Source organism: Calonectris borealis, chromosome 23 (assembly GCF_964195595.1).
Source record: "Calonectris borealis chromosome 23, bCalBor7.hap1.2, whole genome shotgun sequence".
NCBI classification, from domain to species: domain Eukaryota; kingdom Metazoa; phylum Chordata; class Aves; order Procellariiformes; family Procellariidae; genus Calonectris; species Calonectris borealis.
Window position 1 is genome coordinate 1,834,083 of NC_134334.1, and position 19,981 is coordinate 1,854,063.

General features: G+C 41.9%; 1 protein-coding gene across 1 annotated transcript; it reads left to right on the plus strand.

Moving 5' to 3' along the window:
- Positions 1 to 723: 723 nt before the first annotated feature.
- On the plus strand, positions 724 to 18,650 carry TTC34 (tetratricopeptide repeat domain 34). Its single transcript, XM_075172212.1, has 8 exons — positions 724 to 1,238; positions 1,656 to 2,461; positions 3,591 to 3,816; positions 5,666 to 5,858; positions 10,579 to 10,745; positions 11,640 to 11,907; positions 12,174 to 12,385; positions 17,689 to 18,650. The coding sequence occupies exons 1-8, from the start codon at positions 930 to 932 to the stop codon at positions 18,205 to 18,207; spliced, it is 2,700 nt and encodes an 899-aa protein (XP_075028313.1). The 5' UTR covers positions 724 to 929; the 3' UTR covers positions 18,208 to 18,650.
- Positions 18,651 to 19,981: the final 1,331 nt, after the last annotated feature.

The following is a 19,981-nucleotide window of genomic DNA, read 5'->3' on the forward strand; positions in this document are numbered from 1 at the left end:
GGTCTCCAGGCAACGGGGCGCCTGGCCGCCCGGCCCTGCTCTCCGTCCCGACCCGTCCACAGATGCCTCGCTTTGCCTCGCCTCGCCTCACCTCAGCTCGCCTCGCCTCGCCTCACGTCGCCTCGCCTCGCCTCAGGCGCTCCCCCGCGGGAGTAGGCCGCGCTGGGGCCCATCGCAGGGCCCCGGCCGCCCCAGGCCCGCTCGGCGGCGCCCAGCAGCTCCCGCGGACGCCCGCTCTCAGGTACTTGTGCTCTCGCCCTGCGGTGGCGGCGCCCGGCGCGCAGCCGCGCCCCGCCTGGGATCTCCGGCGCTCCTGAGGGCCCCTCAGCGGGAGGGCTGGACGCCAGGTGTGTGGGGCCGAGGGACAGGCTGTGGAGCTCGGGTCCTTGCACTAAACTCCATCCTTCCCACTGACTCCTGGGGTAAAAACAGGGAGAAGGTGGAAATTTTCTTCTCCCTTTCCTGTGTCTCCAAGGCAAAGAAGGAGAGGCAAGTGGTGGGCAAAGTATCGAGGTGCTATTCTGTCTCCTCCTTGTCCAGCACCAGCACTGACGTACCGTCTGATGATGAAAAATTTATCAAACTGCCATCTCAGCCCGGTAGGCGCCCCAGCCCCACATCCTGCACAGTCAGTGGGATGGGGAACGCTGACAAGGTTGGGTGGCTGCTTTCTGGCCAATGTTACGTGGCTGAGGACTAAGAACCTCTGTAGTGTTTCTTCTCGTGGCTTTGCTCCCCAGGAAGCCTGTCAGTGACAAAACGCTGGCTTTTCACAGGACCTGGGCTTGCTTGTGTCTGTCAATTGGAAAGCTGCCTCCCAAGCAAAAAAACCTGTGCTCCACAGCCCCTCACGTTGCTCATTTTCTGTTTTACAGGCACTAGCCACATTACGTGTGTGATGCTGCTTGGTGAAGATACAAGTGCAGAATATGTCACCTCAGGAGCTTGCTGCACTGCTCTGCAAAGAAGGGGACCACCATCTCGCCCAGCAGGAGTTACCAATAGCCACTGCTTTCTACTTGGCTGCCTTCAGCTGCAGTGCCCCCACAGCAGTACAGAAAGTGAATGCCTTAGACAAAGGGCTCAGGGAGAAAGCGACAGCCACCCTGGAGATGTGGTGCAAAGGCAAGAATCAGATTCCCAAGATCCAGAGCAAGAACTTGGCCGTTGTCTCCCTCAGTGTGGGAATAGCTGCCATCTTTCTCTCCACCCTAAGTCCCAACAATGTGGTATCCTCAGTGTATAAACTGGAGACCCTGCTCAGGCGAGGGTGCTCAGAGGAGGTGGTGAGTAAATGCAATACCCTGCTCAAGGCTAACCCAAAGTGTTCCATGGAACTGCTGCTGCTGAGAGCATTGGCATGGGTGCTGTCAGGGACACAAGCTAGGAAGGGAGTTGCAGACTATATCCAAGCCTTTGTGATGCATCGGGCTGAGGCAGTGGCCTATGTGTGTACTAGGCAAAGGGAACACTTGCCACAGGTCATCCAGGCCTTCTCCAATTATCTCTCAACATATCAGAAAGAAAGCCCAGACTGCAGTTCCTTGGACCAATGGCTGGGCAACTGCTTTGACTTCCTGTCTGCAGTGGCTCCGGATGATATCTGGGTTTGCAGCGTGCACGCAGCTTACCTCTTTAAGAAAAGCAAATTTGAGGAGTGTGCGGCAGTTTGTAGCAAGGCCCTCAAGGGCTTCTCCGCTGATAATAATCTCAGAGATGAGAAAGCTTTGGGTCTGCTCTTGGAACGGGCTGCTGCATATTTCTTCTTGGGTGGACGGATGCAGGAAATGATGCAGGATTTAGCAGAAGCCTTTGCAGCAACCCCTGCCCAGGCAATGAAACACTTTGAAGAGCTTTTCTCACCACATGACATTGAGAGGATAGAAGAACAGGCTAGAACTGTCCTGGAGGTGAAGTTTGCAGCATACAGGGAGGCTGTGCGTACTCGAACTGAACTCAGAGGCAATGATGGTACTGAACTGCTCCCTTCTGTCATCCAGACAGTCCAGTTCCTCCTTCAGATCTCCCCAGGGTCCAAACGTGAGCTCAGTGTTCGGCTAGCAGACTGCCATCTCCTGCATGGACACATCAGAACTGCCCTGGATATCTGTCACCACCTCTTGGCAGCAGAGCAGAAAACTTACTACAATACTCTCTTAGCATTGCGAGGATTCTGCTCCCTCCATGCTCATGACCATCAGCAAGCCCTGCAGGACTTTCAAAAAGTCATTGAGCATGATTCCCCACATCCTAACAGCTGTATTAAAGCCTTATGTGGGCGTGGACTTATCCGGATTTCTGGTGGCAGCCATTACTTGACAGCCCTGGATTATATCACAGCTTGCCAGTTAAAGCTGGAAGAAACCATCTTCACAATCAAGTCCTATGTGCCCTGGAACCAAAGAGGACTGCTGCTAAAAGTTCTCCAAGAAGAAGGACAGAAGATGCTCCAGAAGAAGAGGTACCCAGCAGGCAGTTCCGTCCGTGGGCAGAAAAAGAAACAGGGGTGTGCAGATTCCTAACAGAAAGAGAGTGGCTTGAGTAGCAGAGAGGGTACTTGCTTCAGATAACTGAGAATAGGATATAGACCCTTTTAAAGTTCCTAATTAACAGGTTGAAATAAAACTGAATAGTTGTGGTTATTCCAGCAAAATACTGTTTTGCTGGTATGTCAGAATGCAATAGGATCCACATAGCCAGATCAGCTCAATCTTTCTATGGAAGTTAAATCATGACATACCAATTGGGCAAAGCTAGGAGCGCACAAAATGCTAGAGGGAATATGACAGAGATTTCTCCTCTACAGGAGTAGATACACCCATAATAAAACAGATTCGTTGGTGCTAGCTGGCTCCTTTCACTCTCAGCTCTGAACTGAAGGATTTGGTGGGCCATGAAGTACCAAGCGCCTAGAAAGTGTCCTTCCAAGAAAGAGCTGAGGGGCTACTGTGGACATACTTGGTGCTGGCAATCCAAATTCTTCTTTCAATGCTACCTGTATTAATGTCATATCTAAGGCTGGGAGATTTGAGATAGGAACACCAAACTATTCCAGCTAAATCCATTAAAACCTGAGTTTGAAGATAGAACAAGGTGTAATGGAGGGACTCTGAGGTCTTAATACTTAAAATCATCTTTCTAAAGGTCAGAAAAGATTGCTCATCTTCACTGCTTCTGGAAGAAGCAGCTACCTACTAACACAGTTTTTCCGAGTCCATGCAAATTCTAACACACAGCTCTTCATTAGAGCTTTTTTTTTTTGTGCTTTTTTTTTTCCCCCCACTATTTCTGTTACTTTTTCCTTTTCCCATTGTGGTATCAGCTGCAACCACAGATATGAATCATTATTTGTTAACCTTTCTTTAGAGCCACAACTGCTTAAGAACATGTTTTTGTAAAGAGGGATTATGATTATGGAATTAAGTGGCAGAGATATCTATGGTGCTGGGTATGGGAAAATATCCATTTTGATACTGGACTGATAACCTGCTTCTTAGCTTCCAGGTGGGACAAAGAGGCTCTGTTACGCTCATTAGCATTTTTTCCTTGAAGGTGGTCTTTCCCTTTTTCTTTATTTTTTTTTCCTCCAGAGATGCTCCTGGGGTTTACCGGCTGGCTTCTCTCTTGGAGGAGCTGGACGCTTCTGATGGAGCATCACGGATCCTTTGTGCCGATGCCCTGTACCAGATGGGCTGTGTAGAAGAAGCTCACAAGCTCCTCTTACTGGCACTCTCCAGAAATCCACAGAGGTCTCCCATCCTGGCTAGACTCGCACTTCTGCAGTTGAAGAAAGGTTTCTTGTATGATGGCAACCAGGTAAGGAGCACCTGGCTAGCAGAGAGAATGAGAGAGTGATCAGTGGTAGTATGGTGAAGAGGGTTAACAACCCTTTTGGTTGATACAGAAGATGCATGGTAGAATTAAGAGGGACCACTTTAGAGACATAGGCTTGCCAAAGGGTGTTCCAAGGGCTTTCAGTTTCTCAGCACAGTGCTCTGCTTGTCTCCTGCTCCTCAGTGTTACATGACAACTGTAAGGCTCTGGGTACAAGCTGCATTGTGAGGCCACCTCATCACATGGTGCAAAGTTGGAACCCATCCCATCACACAACCTGTGATGGGTTTTCCAGTGGGGCTGCACCTACCTCAACCTCTGTTTCAAGTCATTTCTCAGGAATGGTGGTAAACTGGTAAATACAGGCCTCATAAGTAGGACTTTCTGTCTGTAGCACAAGCCACACAAGGACTCCTAGCTAAATACAGCCCATTCATCATATGCTATTTAATGGCACTTTTCATCAGAGACTTTAACTAGGCAGAACATGACTGAGCATCCTGCCCCTGGTGACAATATTGATGGGATTGGTAATTTTCCCCTAGAGAAAAGAAGGCAGAACTACTACCTAACTGATTATCCTAATGAAGCATTGTAGGGGGGGGCAGGGAAAGAAACAAAACCAGAAGCTCAGATATCAGTCTGCAGTTTTCTTTCTTTAGTGGCTAATGACTTGTGCTTGAAACCATGAAAGAGATTCCAACACGTTGATTCTCCTACCAAGGATTACAAAGCTGAATTACCAGGTTCTGCCATCAGAGGGAACTATTGCATTTTTTAAAATCCCACATAAATTCTGCAAGCCATAAAGAGAAAGGTTTTATTGTCACCACTTCACTACTCCCTATTAAAAATAAAAGTTTTGTGTAATTTGCTGCCTTTGGGAAGGCTATTAATGAATACATGACTTTATTAGAGTTCATATGTTGCCCTTGGAGGTTGGATTCCTATCTGCAGCTTCCGCTACAAATTCTGGATGGAACATAACTTGTCACCGAAAATTTCTCTTCAAAATGTTTTTGTCCCACCTGCCTGTCAGCACCCAGACACTTGTATCCATTCATAAAAATAGAGAAAGTAGTAAGTTCAATGGATGTGTCTGGTGCATTAAGATAACTTTGTTCTTGTCCTGGCTTCTCTGGCTCAGATTTGAATGTTGACTACCTGCTAAGCACATTTGCTTTACTGGAGGAAACACCTTTTGATTCTTTTCCTTAGGAAATGTAGTAAAAAAGTGCTTGCTGATTTTCACTCTAGTGAATGGAGGCAAAGATACCAAGATTCTTTTCCAGGAGGACACTAGTTTGTGGATTTGAATCCATACTTTTCCCAGATTCCCAATAGCAATACTAAAAAAAAGGCACACCACTTCACTGATTTTCCATTAACTCACTGGTTTCAATTTTACAGTCAAAAGGGGTCACTGGAATCCTGTTCCACAGAAACTTTCTCTCTTTGGACCAATCATTCTGTGGTTCAGCTGTATTTATAAAAACAGTTAACTGCCAGTCTGGAACAGATGCTGCCCAAAGTAAGCAAAGCAGCATTATATATTTCCCCAGAATGATTTCCACAGCTGCAGTGGTAGTGAGAAAAGATAAGAAGTAGTGTTTTCTCCAACATTTACACTAGGGTCAGCTGAAGAGTTAGGTAAAAGAGATTCATGGTCCCTGGCTGGACCGTGGCTGGCTGAAGCCCCAGTGAAACATGGGGAAGCACTAGATAAGAGCATACTTGTCTCACCAGACAGTAATATTTCCAGCTTTAGCATGACTTCATTTATCTTTTCACGCAATCTTTCTCTTCTGCCTTTTTCTCTCACGTTGTTAAGCTGCTAAAGAAAGTGATCAGAATTGGAGATACCTCCTGCCTCCTGCCGATCATGGACATTTTCAAAGATGAAGATCGGAAGTTGATGCAAACTCACTGCCATTTCAGAGCGCTGACCATTTTGAAGAACAAACAGGAGGATGGTGACATCAAAGAGGCCATTGCCTACCTTTCCTTTGCCATCATTGCTTCAGGTAGGGTTATCAAGATACTGATAGAGATTTACTTCTATGGGAAATCAGATCAGTGGGTAGGCAAGCATGTCCAACCAAGTCTCATCTGTCATTTCCCCAATGAGAAGATTGAAACAGTAGACTCACGAAGGCAGGTGAAAAGCAGGATAAAATTTGTTTAAAGTAGCAACTCATCTGGATCATGAAATAGTGCAATTAAACAGTGACTGCAGTTCTTACTATCCCGTAAATAGCTCGTGAACTCCTTAAAATGGGTTGCAAGGGTTTAGTTCAGTTCTACAGGGACATCGGCCCCTTTTCTTCACCTGTCCAGAAGACCCAGCATGTGATTTCGTTCTGTTGTTTAGCACGTGAAATCCTCCTGGAGCACAGCTGAGGATTATTTTAAATTGCATTGTTCACATGCTAAAAGTTAAGTTCAGGCATAAACCACCCTTACTGGGTCATATCAACACAAAGAACCCACAAATCCGTCATAACTTGGAAAAGATCTTTAACATCCTGAACCCATCTATTTCCAGCTGCTGGTTTGAAATTTCCAATCTAATCATTTCCCTGTTTTTCTTGCTGCAGAAATGTAATGTGTAGAGCATACAGGAAACACAATTTTTTTCTTCTTTACACTTTACAGTCTTTTGTTGTGGTAGACCTGCTACCAAACATCAGACTGCAGTTACTGTTCGGTTGCTGTGGGTTGCTTCTGAGTAATTGGTCTGGACAAATTGATCTGCAACCATGATTTTTTTCATACATATGGTCACAGATTTTCTCACAAGTACAGCTGTGCTGTTGAACAAACTACATATTTTAATTTTAGCAGTGCTATCTTCTCAGAGCCATTATATCATTTTCCTTTTTATGTGCCATGCTTTCCTTCTTTACTGTGGTTTAAAAAAAGACCCTTTTAGGATAAGCAGTGTAATGCTGTTGTTTCATTAGTAAAGGAAAAGCAGAATGGCAGGGGGATTCTTCTGTACTTAATATAGGGAGGCTGTTTTATCACAGCAACAGATACATGCTCAAAATACAGGGAAAAGTCTCAAGGACATCCTGCAGAATTACTTTTCCTTCTATAAAACTTGATTTTTCAGTAAGTAACTCTGCACACAGGTGACTGAGGTAAGCCTGAAGCCTGGTAATGTCAAGAGAAGCCAGGGCTTTTTGATCCTGTTGTCCAACTGCTAGGTTGGATGATTATATTTTTTTAAATGTTTCCCCAGAAAATTAAACTTGATCTAGAAAGAGATGACAGCTTCTTTGAAAGTACAATAGAATTGTTTCTTAAAGAGATCAAAGCCAAACTTGTGATAAATGAGAGGGGAATTTGGTCCCTGTGAGCAGTTAGTCCTTGAAAGAGTGTGAATGAGGGGACCTTCACAAAATCATCTAGATGAAGGAAATCCCCCCTTCAGAAGAAAGAAGCAGCCTTTATCCTATTTGTTTTGTGTAACTTTTAGAGGAGATGCTAGCTGGTAAATAATTTGGAAAAACTACTGAAACAAAGCCAGCTTCAGCCCATTTTAGACAAGCAGTGTAGAAGTAGAAGGCTTCGCTGTTTCAGCCTTAGTTTGTTACATTAGTTAGTACCCTGAAAACCTTCCTACCAGTGAAATTTATTTCGTACCTTCTGTTTCATCAGAATGAATACACTGTGAACACAGTCATTGTAACAAAAAACCTGCTGCCTTGTTCCAACAGACCAATGAATGCATAGTTCCAGTGAAAAAGGGTGAAAGCGCCCACTTACATGCATCATTATCCTAGCTTTTCCTAAGGAGAGAGATCAGGCTAACATGGAAATGCTTCTGGCACGTTCCAAGTAAAACCATGTTTGTATGGAAATCTGCTTTTCACTCTGAGCAAATGTTATGACAGCAGCATTGAGAAGAAGAGAGATTGGTTTATGAAAATAGAAAAAAAACCTGTTAATTGCTTTGAGATGGTTCCATTTCACAGCCTATGCATTCCAGCTTATCAACTCCCCACCTGCTAGAACAGATGCTTGTTAAGAAATAGATACTGTCTTTATGGGAGCCAACTGATAGAGCTCCAGAGCGATAATAACCTTACAGAAGTTTTGGAGCGTATCGGGAGGGAGAAAAAGCCTCATTACTGTAAAAGAATTGCCAGGAGCCTGTCTGCTGGCTCATCTCTGCAGGCAGCTGTGCAAGACGCTGCATTTGCTGACCTTCCTATGAAAAAATATTTACAGTGGCACTGATAATTTATCATCCAGTATTGGGATGCCACAGTTATTGATTGCAATCCTGGGCAAATTAAGATCCTTATCGAAATTGCCTTGAAAGGAAGGAGCATGTGGATGGCAGAAAGATATATGCTGTGCAACCAGTGAATGAATGGACCATAATTTTCATTGTCAACTATATGTGTTTATTTGGGCAGCACTTATTTGAAAGCAGAGGAAAAAGAATCTTAGTATCACAAATCCCAGTGCATATTAAGTGTGGCGGTAAATTAGTCAGTCTCATCTGGATTACTGTTTTATCCAAAGCAATGTGTACCTTCTGACTCCACTTTATTAAAACAGCCAAATGGCCTTGTGCCTCCATCCTCACATATCTTCCTCTTAGAGCTTTCTTTTCTCATTTGTGCTGCTCGTATTCCATCATACTAAAATCTCCAAGGATTCATTGGATGCTAATCCAGCTCACATCCTGAGATGATGGTCATGTCATTGGTAGGTTGCCTCAATTTGTTGCACATTAATGGTATCTTTGGAGAAGGGTGTGGTGGAGGGATAGATGTGGAGATATGAAGACATTCCCTTTTACAATAGCCTCAACTTCCTTTTGCTGCTTTCCAGAGCAGCATCACAATGCTGTCTTTTAAAGCATTGTTAAAATGCATGGAAGACCTTAGGGCAGAATAACAAAGGGCAAAGCTTTCCAGACTTCCTCAAAAATTGATAGAAGTAGTTTCATGACAACTGGCAAACATGGAATTTCTCTATACTGTCAACTGGCTGAGTCTAGGTATCCCAGAGAAGGTAGAAAAAAAGTTGCCTGTGTGGGAAGGTTAAGTGGTTAATAATTGCAAGCCACTCCTTTTGCTTCCTTTGGCTGTTCCTGAAGAGACCCACTCTTGCCGAGACCTTCAGGCAATCAGAAAAGCAGTGATGGATGTTTGAGGAGAGACAGTGTTGATCGACATGTGTGTTTTTATTAGAAACCAGGAAGCTTTTGAGCTGGTTGGGCAATGTGATTTTATGATTTTCATTCTGTTACCTTTTCCACTCATTCAATTTTTTATTACAATGTTCTTTTGGCATGTTTAACTAGACCAAAGATTCTTTGAAGTGTTTTTGGTGTGCCTGGCACAGTGTGGTTCCTGTTCCTGTCTGGAAAGTTAGAGTTAAGTCACAGTAGGACAGTTACAGTTATAAATCAAATTGCAGCCATATAACTACTCTCAGCAAAGTGCCCTTTCTTTCTGTAAATCACTGTTAGAATGAATTTTTTTCTTTTTGTAAATATAAATATATATACATCTTTTTAGCTACTTCCAGAACTGGTTCTTCTGTTTACAACATGCAGAGTCTTTCTTTTTTGAAAAAAATCATCTTAGTAGCAAAATACATGCCCTGAAAAGTTTTTTGCACATACTGCAGCCCAGACCTTTTTATTGGTCCAGGCTTGCCTGTTCCTTGGTGGCCTACAGAGCAAGTACGAAGATACACTGGTTTCTGCTGTCAGCCATCCATAAGTGAGAAACATGGCTAGCTTTATGTCACAGAGAGAAAGACCAGGTTCACGTTGGTGGGTAGGCCTGCTGGTTGTGTGGGAAAGCTTTTAGGCTGACATTGATATTAGGTTAGCATAACACCCAAACTGCTTTGTTTCTATGTCCCATTAATGTTTCTGTGGCTTGTGTCAAACACATTGCAATTATCCCAACCAGCCATGAAAGATGTGTTTCCCAAGTTAGATGATGACATACAAAGAAATTGAGTGCTTTTTCTGAGGTTAGATAGGAGTTTTGAAGCAAAGCTACACATTGAACTCCAGTCCTGAGCAGCAACACTGAACCACAACTCACCATTTCCCTGCAGAATGACATTGACACGTACCTAGAACAGCAGAGTAGCCTTGTCTTTGTGATACACAGCAGAAAACGCTTTCAAGACTTCACCAGTGAGAAGTCATTCTTTGACAGAATTCTGCTAGCCTCAGCAGGCCACTTAACTGATTCAGTACTGTGTTTTGGAAACCAGCCTGACATAGATTCTTTTTTTCCTTTCAACTCAGAACTGATAGCATGCAACAGGAATTTCACTGGCAACAAAAATAAAGGAAACTACCACTTAAGTACTCCCATTTTACTTGATCAGGTATCCTCAGGCAAAGTAGAATTTTTCTGTAGCTTCATATGGATATCCTTGGATATCCTCTCCAGCACCCTCCTTATTCTTCTTCCAGTCACATCTGTGGATTACAGTTCCTTACCACAGCACATCTGCCTCCATCCAGCACACCCCTCTTACTCCACCCTTGCTGCAGCTCTGAATAAAGTGATACTTACTTTTCATTCCTCCAGTCACCATAAAACAACATGTAGGTCTACCACATCATTTTCACTTAGCCACTTTGAAGTCCTTTGGTGGGGCGTAGTGGTCTGCACACACTGGGATTTACTGCACCCTGTTTTAGAGCAGTAGGCTTGAGACTTTTCAAGTAAGCATGGCTGCATTTCTCTCCTCCAGGTGGTTATGCTGAAGATTGCCTTCTCATCAGGGCTCGATGTTATGGGCGCCTTGGTCAGAAGAAAACTGCTATTTTTGATTATAATGCCATCCTAAAGGAGGAACCTAGGAATGTGCAAGCTCTGAGTGGACGAGGATTCATTTACCTTGCTCTGAAGCAGCAGAAGGTATTATCACTATATTGATTTGCTGGTGACTTTTCTGACGGTATTAAGCAATATTAGTGTAAGGTACCACAGGCTTTGTCATGGACTCACTGAAATCAAAAGAGTTTCTCACAGAATTTGGTCAGTGAAGGCTCTTGTTTTGGCTAGGTGTATAAGTAGTCCACTTGACATTACTGATTTGCTTTCCCAAGTCTAGAGAGAGGAAGACTAAACCTTAATCATAGTTCATTGATCACTACTATGCATTGATTTGCAGTGCTGCAAACTCTCCGCTGTATTTGATCTCACATTTTCATGACATCATGATGTGTTAGATGAAATGTAGCAACAACAAGAGGAAAAAGAAAGAACAGTTTCAAGATTTAGTGAGTCCCTCTCTATCATCTGTGAAAAGCTCATGTGTGCAATTAGTGTCACTTTGAAGATTGCAGTATATCATTATCTGGAAATCATATCAGATGTTTGCATGGTTTATCTGCTTCTAATATGGTCAATAGCCTTACACTTTACGTGCATATCACACCAATCCTACAGTGAATTGGAAATGGTGCATCTCCAGTTGGGTGTGTGAATTTGTGTTGGTTTATCCTGGTTGAGTCAAATCCTGCTTGCACTTATTCACAGCATCTCTTTCTTGTTGCTGTAAGAATTTTTTTCAATGATAATCTGAGGAGTTCAAAACACTTTGCAAATAGTCATTCAAACCTGTCTTTATGCTCTTATATCAACTTTGCAAATAGAAAAGATGCAGCACAAGGACAGGGAAGAGCAAAGAGCTTCCAAAGGTGTGCAGTTGACCTGTGGGACAGCAGAGAACTGAAAGCACCTGAAAGAACAAATTATCAACACATAGTTATTGCTACCACTTCATTTTTTGATCTTGTTTTTACATAGGAGGCAGTGCAAGATTTGATCTCAGCACTGAAGGTGGAGGCAGGAGTAGTGATCCCAGCAATCCTGTCTTTAAAGCATGAAGCCCAACGGTTGATCACTCAATGGCTTCTTCAGCATGGCAGGACTGCGTTAACTGAGCTTGTTGCTACTAAAGACCTTTCAAACGAAGAAATTCTCAGGGATCTTCTCATTATTGCAAAAGCACTAATTAAAATTTGCAAGGATGCACAATATCACATCTTCTACACAGATGTTTTGATTGCAAATGGTAAGTTCCCATTCTTTTACATAGCTGATCAGACTAAGTGAATGAGCAGTAAATTAAAAGGAAGTGACTGTTAAATGGCAAGCATATTGTTGTATAGTACTTTTCAAGACAAGTTTGCAAATATTTTGGGAAAGGATATGAAGTAATTAATACCCTTAGATGTGGACTGTGGGGAGGCTACCTAAATCCTGCTTTAGTAAGTTTTCTTGATGTCTCTTTCTCCACATGGAATGGGTTACATAGCTTGTACTGGTGTTAACCAACAGGAAGGTATGAAGAAGCCCTTGATCACCTTCAGGAAGCATTTGGCCACTCTCTTGCTGATGATTTTGCTAGTGCAAGACTAGCTGTGCTGCAGCTGAAGAGGAACGTGCCAGTGGCAGCTCACTCATTCAGCATCCTAGCTAAGAAAGATGAAAGGGAGTTGGGGTTTCTCCTGAACTTCGTAGACGCTAAACAACAGCAGCATCTCTCTCAGGTACAATCCTTTTTCGATGCCACATCTGTGGATTCAGTGGGGAGAGGAATGGGAAACAAAATTAGGCTGCAGAGATTTTCCCTGCCTTGTCTTGAACAGAAGTGTGTGGGAGGAACATTTATCAGATGAACAAGGAACAAATCAGCTTCTTCCTCCAGCCTTCACTTCAGCCAGAATAGGGAGTTGAATCCAAACTTCTTTCATTGCAGTGACCTTGCTTCAGTCTCTAATAATTCATCACCACTTCTTACCATTTGGGGGAATTTCTTATTGGTCTCCCTGGCATGAGACCTGTTTAATCCCAATGCTAAAATGCAGGGGATGTAAGGGGCAGCAGCTAGAGATTTAACAAGATCATTGCTAGTATTGTACTCTGTATGAGTTACATGGTGCTCATAGCTGGCTTCTGGGGAAGGGGAAGGCATGTTTTGTTCATTTTCCTGATGAAATGAAACTGAAAGTTCTGATTCAGTCACATTAAATGCTTCAATCCTTTTTGCTTTTTTATGTAACATTTAGAAATTTAAATATATTCACATTTTTATAAAACTACTAGCCTTTGAGGTTGGTATTGGTTTTCTTAGCTAAAACTGCTTGATACAAAAATGGCAAATTCTCTAGTCCACCCACGTAGTATTTTTCAGTATTTTTTTCAAGTTTCTCCCCCAAAGTGCATCCAGCTTTGAGAAAGCATCTCCAATAATAAGACAGGACAAGGTCAGATTGATGGTGAGGAGTTTTAACATTCACTCAAGCATCTGCAATTCTGATTACCCAGTAGCTCCGTGTTCTGAGAATCAGTTTGCTTCCTTTTATTCAATTTGTAGATTGTGTGCACCCTGGTGAGAAGCTATATTGTTATGCTTTCTCCTAGGTTATAAAACAAACAACATGCTGATATACTTAATGCATCTTGAGAGGAGTACTTTGTATGTATTTTAGCAAAACAGCAGGAGGATATAAGTAAACAAGTATTAATTTACCAGTCCCTAGATATACCCCATTACAGAGAAAAGAGCCCCTCTCTTCTGAATAATGTAAAAAGTTCAGTCTTATGGGGAAGAGTTTGAAGATTTTAAAGCCAATTTGCAATCTTTCACTATATAAAGTTGATAAAGGTACAATCAAGAATGTGTCTATGGAGGCCCTAAGGAGGTATCTATAAATGAAGATATGTTTTACAGCTGAATTTCCCTTGCTGCCACATCACTCGTTCTGTGTGGAAGTCTCTCAGCTAAGTCCATCCGTGCTGCTTTCCGAGAAAACACAGGAGGGGTATTCTTATGCTGTCGATAAGAAAAAAAAGAGAAGAAAAAAAACCCAAACAAACTAATTTTTGTGCAGCTTAAACTGCACTGATGTATTAGGAACTCACTGGTGCCACAGATTAGTGAAACCTTTAAAATGGGAGAGGCACTTTACTTCTGTCTTTCTTTGGCAGCTGTGGAACAGGCCTGGAATAAAACCCCTTACTGGTGGCTTATTTATCATGAAGGATTTCTCTGCCATTTGAGAGAATAGGGGTGGCTGGACTGATTTCAAGACTGGAACTCAATACCAGTGTTGGAAGTAAAATAGAGTAATTTTTTTTTTTTTAATCTTTAATCTTGTGCTTTTGTTCAACTGAGTAAACATTTGGACTCAAGCACCTGGGAGTCTTTCCATATTCTCTAATATTCAAAGATTTACTGAGTGTGATTACTTTCATTACTGATTAGCCCAGAATCACAACATCTTTTTTTTATATGTATTTTGTGACAAGGGGATAAGTATGTACTTTGCTGGGATGGGGAAGGAATTGGTTAATTCACCTGCCTGGTGTCTCAAAGGATTTTCCAGTAGCACTTCCTTTTGCCTGCAAGGTTATTCCAGTTTGTGCGTGAGAGGAAGATCTCAGTAAAAGCGAAAAAGCTTACAGACAGAATTAGTGCCAAAAACCCCAATGATGGCCTTACTTACAACCATGTAGTTGCCTAACTATACTCTAAGGGAGGGTGTTCTTTCTGTTACCTCCATTTCACAAGTAAGGAGACTGAAGCAAAGAAGAGTTTAGTGGTTTACACTCAGCCCTCAGTCTCAGTACTCCACGCACAGAAGCATTACTGCCACATTGTTTTAGAAGGTTTGGAGATTACAGGGATTTTAGAAATGTGTCATCATTATCCTGGAGTCTGGTCTGAAAAGCTAAAAATAATTCTACGTAAGCTGAATAGGAAAAGGTGGAGGAAGGAGAGCTCCTTGATGTACTGATTTTTTTCATGAAAAACAAAGCAATAAAATTCTTCCATTATTTATAGTCTAAGGGGTCCCATGCTAAGAAATTTGTAAACAACTGGGAGAGCCACATGGGAATAGGAATCTGAAAGATTTATTAAACTGCAAAAGGTCAGAGGAAGGGAGTTTGCTTGCCGCTAGTGCAGTTTCAACCCTTCAGTTTCCTATGTCAAAGGTTAAATGCATGACTGATTGCTAGCTCCTTGCCCAGATCCTCAGAGCTGCACTTTCTGTTGGCTGCTGACATGCCATAGGATATCAGAGCTGACTCCTACAGAAATGGTCTCAAAAGCTATATGGTCAGTGTTAGAATTAGGCCCTCAGCCCAAGGTAGAAGTTGCCATTCCACATGCCTTCATGTGGAATATGACCCCCAAATAGGGTCTGCAGGTGAAGAAGGAAGGACTTCTTCCAAACTGTTCTGAAAACATCCAACCCTCTTCCAAAGCTCAATGCTTATCAATCTGTCTTCTGGTATTTACTGCTCAGAGACTAACCCTTGGCCATAATTCCATGTCCATTAAACTCCTCACTTATTTTCTTTCTAAGGAATTGAACTTGGTCAAGTTCAACATAAGATGAGTCACTAGGGACTGGAACCAAAAATGCAACAAAAATATGTGTATTTTCAGTCCTCCAGCGAGGTAACTAGATGGTAGAAAGGGACACAGAGACCTAATCCAGGAAGCAGTCCAATCACCAGTCACTTATGGTCTGCCAAGCCCTTTCCAGATGGCACCACAATTATTTCAGTCTGGAAGCCATAATCAAATCTTTTGTGATAAGTTTGAAGATGGACTACAGTTCATCTGTGAATGGACTACATAGCCTGCTCTTGGCCTTCCAAAGTTACCTGCAACGAGGCTGATGGCAAAAAAGTGCTTCTCAAAAGCCACATACAGAGAGCAGCTGAACTCAGTTGTGCAATATCCTTCTGGCTTTTTACGCACTTCCTATATCTTCTTTCCGTAAGTCCTTTTTTCATATTTATCTTTGTTCAGAAGATGATGTGCAAGTAAGCTACTAATTATAGTGTTATAAGCTGTGTTATACACCAAAAATGGCTCCCACCTCAGTTCCTTTAAGTCAGACAGAGCCAAAAGAGAACCCAGCTGCGTAATACCCATGTTTACTCTATTGGTGAAGATAAGAGAGAATCATTTATTCTCAGCTGCGCCTTTTTCCTCCAAGTACAGCACGAAATCCAGAATCTTGTGGCTTGCTTACTTTGGGGACCGTCAGTGAAATGTGAAGAAACCAAAGCAATGGCTCAGTTAATAAGTGGCAATACCATATGTGGTACAGTAAACCAGGATGATCCTCGTTAGCACACTAGCAGGTTCAGCATTAGATTCATCATTCAAGGGAACAAGAAAAAGTCTATTTTTCTTCTGCCATTGAAATAACAAATGCACTTTAAAGGCTGAAAATTACAATTTAACTACACAAACGCAAGGTATTTTGAGGAACCACACTGTGCTCTTTAGAACAATGTGATCTAGAACTTAAGAATTTCTGGGGAAAAAAAAATCTTCTCTTGTCAGGATGCTCCTCACATGCAGATACAATTCCATCTTGATCCCTTGTTAAAATCCTGCCACTGAGAAAACACTTGCATGGACTAGTTGCCTTAAAAACGCTCGAAAGGGCAAACTAAATTTGCTACTCTTTAAATGTATACACAACACACATCTGAGATATTTTTGGGCAAGCTGCCTTACAATTTATGGCCAGAACTATTAAGGCCAGTGATTGACACTATTTGAGGAGACATCCTATCTCTATGTGTGGAAGCTGAGAGACTCTCTAATAAATATGACAACATGAAGGATTTTACATTCCTTTATAGCAAAATAACTGGGGTAGAATTCTTCATAAACTGTTAGGAATGGCTAAATTATTTCATGCCACTGGTCTCAGATGAGGTGCTTGGACTTGACCTGCAATATTGATCCATTTCATCCAGAACCTGTTTTCCTTAGTTCTGTTAAACAGCAATCAATTCCAATCTAAGTCAACCAAAATAAAAAGACAAGGCACACAAAGAGGCTGAAAGATCTGAGGCGACTGTCAAGTGTGGCTACTGAGACAGTGGCTGGGCTACCTGAATTTTGGGGAGCCACAAGCATCCAAAGGCAATGTGTGATATCCCATGGAATGAGACTGATGAAAACATTTATCCTGTGCTTGAAGTCCTAGCTTGTTCGGCTCAGCCTTCTGTAGACCTAAGCTGCTGGTGGCAGTCTTGTTTATAACTTAAATATTCACTCTGCTGCAGCATGTTAAAAGCTTTGTTTATTACCAATAAAGGGAAATAATGAGAAATCCATTTGAGGCAGATCGTTCTAACGGAGTTTTCTTTATTGACCTTTATGAACCTAAAAATTATGTGGCTCTTTCTGCCTTCTCTATTTTCTTGTTGTTGTTTTCCCCTTCAGATGAGGGCAGATAGTTCACTTGCGCTTGAGATTAATGATTAGCAAAGCCATCAGTTGGCCATTTTTTCCCATAGGTTGGGTAAACTTCAGTAGAGACCAACCTTCATTATTAGCACATGCAAATATTTGTGGGGCAGTACATGGGGCTAACTATCTATTGACCAGAAGATGCAGTGTCCATATAGTCACCTGTTAGAGCAGACCATGGCAGAAATTTCGTTTCATGACGAGAACATTGTCTACTTTTAGAGTTTGGTCCATTCAGTTTTCAGTTCACGTGTCATTCCTAACGAATGTATTCAACTTCAGAAGAAATGTTCTGAAAAAGTTTTGGCAAAACATGTAGAAACAAAGAAAAGTGGTTCAGAAACTCTTGAGATAACAGCAAGTGCCCATTGATCTGAGATTTTTATATCTGCATGCAAAAAATATGCCAATTATATGTTCTCCAACTAGATGCAATTTCAACATTTGAAAAAGTATCCAAAATTTCTTATTGTCTGTATCTACCCGTGGCCAGTCCAGACTAGATATTTTACTCTTTTTTTTTCCACTTTTAATAACTAATATTAAGTAACTTTCTGTCCACAGGTAGCAGCCCAAGAAGGAAGTGTGCTGATTAAAGAACATCGCTATGAGAAGGCTCTTGGTTATTACACCCTGGCTACCTTGACAAGCAAAGATAATCCAAGGTATCTCCGACAGAGAGCTGCTTGCCTTACGCACCTGAAAAAATATGACAAAGCTTTAAAAGATATGGAGAAAGTGATCCAGAAGCATGGCTGTAGCAGTCTTAAAACACGCGTTGAGGACCACTGCTCAAAAGGACACCTGCTATTGTCAATGTCTGAGGAAGAAGCAGCAGTTAAGCAGTATATTGAGGCACTGCAGTTAGACGAATCCATGGCATTGTGCAGCATCATGAATGGCCCTGGCAGTGAAATTTTAACCAAAACATTTCATAAGATTGCACGATATAATTTTGAAATGCAGCATTATGAAGAGGCCTGGAAAATCACAGACTATGGTCTTAAAATTGATAAAAATACTGAACTTAAAAAGCTGAAAACAAGACTTAAGCGAGAGGCATCAAGCTGTAGCATACATTAATTTATCTGTTTAGGGATTTTCCAGTGTCTGATTGCTTTCTAGTTTGTTTGTGAGGCTGCAAGAATAAGGGAAAGATGAGAAGCTCATGATAATATGCAATGGACATGACACTGAACATGGTACAGCAAGATCAGAAGTAGAAAGTTTCAGGTAGTGAAATAAAACTGACCAAGAGAGCTATGAGAAAAAGGCAAATTGCAGTATTCAGTATTCTTTAAAATTATTTGGATGTATGTAAACTCCTCCTTGTGAAGAAAGTGTGTTGTCTGACTAAACTGAACTAATTCTAACACATGGGTTCCAATCACAGTGAAGGAAAACATTCAAATAGCTTGCATTTTATGAATAATAACCATGTATTTCCTTGCTGTTTATTTGATTAGCTTTAACACATACTGTTCAATTAAGTAGCCTTATTTTTATGGACCAGTCAAAAATATCAGTCAAAAGTAACATTTGTAACGTGTTTGTAAAGGACCATATGTGTTACAGCACTCAGATGACCCACTCCTGAATGGAAGGAACTGCCCTTGTCATAATCTAGTGGATTTGCAATGATCAGCGCCAATATAGGGGAGTGGAGCAGTACAAATGCCAAGTAAACTGTTTCCCTGTCCCAGGGAACATAAATGATATGAAGGATGAGACTCAACAGAGATGAAACATCCAACCTAGTGGCTAATACCCTGATATCTGGGACACAGAGGCAGCTGTACTCCAGACTTCACCTTGGACTTCCAGATCCCTGTGTCTCAGTTTGCCAGTGCAGAGTCATGGAGATAATCTCTCAGTAGGGGTGTCTACAAGAGCCCACTAAATATCATCTTTCACAATCCTGCATATTTGTGCACAAAAGACAGCACTGGAGCGTGAACTAATCAAGAAGTGATCAATGTACAAGTAGGAGGTCAGGGCTGGAGGCAACAGCCAAGATGGTAATGTGATTGCTCTGCAGTGATTCAGCACTCATTCTTCATCATCCATGCTGGACAGCATGGGAATCAACATCTCATATGCTCCGAAGGGTTTTGCCTGCTGTCACGTATATAGCTTCACCACCTGTAAGGACAGATAGACTTAGAGGGCAGCACAGAGATAGTGCCGATATACCCAATTTCTGCATGGTTTGGTGTTTCATCTGTGCAATGGGAGTCTATAGCTTAATTTGGATGCTGTGCAAAAAGGAAACAATGAGGTGGGGCCAAACCAACAGACTTGTATATTTGTTTTGACTGCTCCAAGCGAATTCCTCCCAATGTTTTTGGAGTGTGATAATACAACCATGAAGAAAAATAGAAACTAGTATTGAAAACAAAGATTAAATACTGAGAACTTCTCTCTGCTTTGATTAGGATAAAAGGGAAATGGAACATTTTCTTTTTTGTTACATTGTTTTCTGAAAGGCAACATTCCAGAGTGAAACTTCATTCAGCAGCCATGCAGTCAACCCAATAGGCAATGATACCATCTGTACCCTTGCATCTTTTTTTCTTCTCCATATGCTTCTTTTTTTCCTTCCCTAAGAACACAGGTAAGAATGGGCTTCTTTCCTTTCAAATTCAAGAAAAGTTACCCTGATTTTAATCCTAGTGACACTGATGAGTACTTTTTCCTCCTAATTGGCATCAAGATGCTACAGGATAGTTTCTTTCCAAGCATGAAATTATATCCTTAAACAACTGTTGGCTACATTTGCAAGCTGAAAGAAATAACTTTACTCATTTTTCTTCAAATAGTAATCAAGAGGTAGGAATTTATCTGTGTCTCATGGTGA

Bases quoted from the DNA above. Each gene is read 5' to 3' on its own strand.
- TTC34 (XM_075172212.1), top strand. From the start codon at position 930: ATGTCACCTCAGGAGCTTGCTGCACTGCTCTGCAAAGAAGGGGACCAC. The intron at 5,859-10,578 runs GTAGGGTTATCA...TCTCTCCTCCAG, and splicing joins CTTTGCCATCATTGCTTCAG to GTGGTTATGCTGAAGATTGC. The intron at 10,746-11,639 runs GTATTATCACTA...GTTTTTACATAG, and splicing joins TTGCTCTGAAGCAGCAGAAG to GAGGCAGTGCAAGATTTGAT.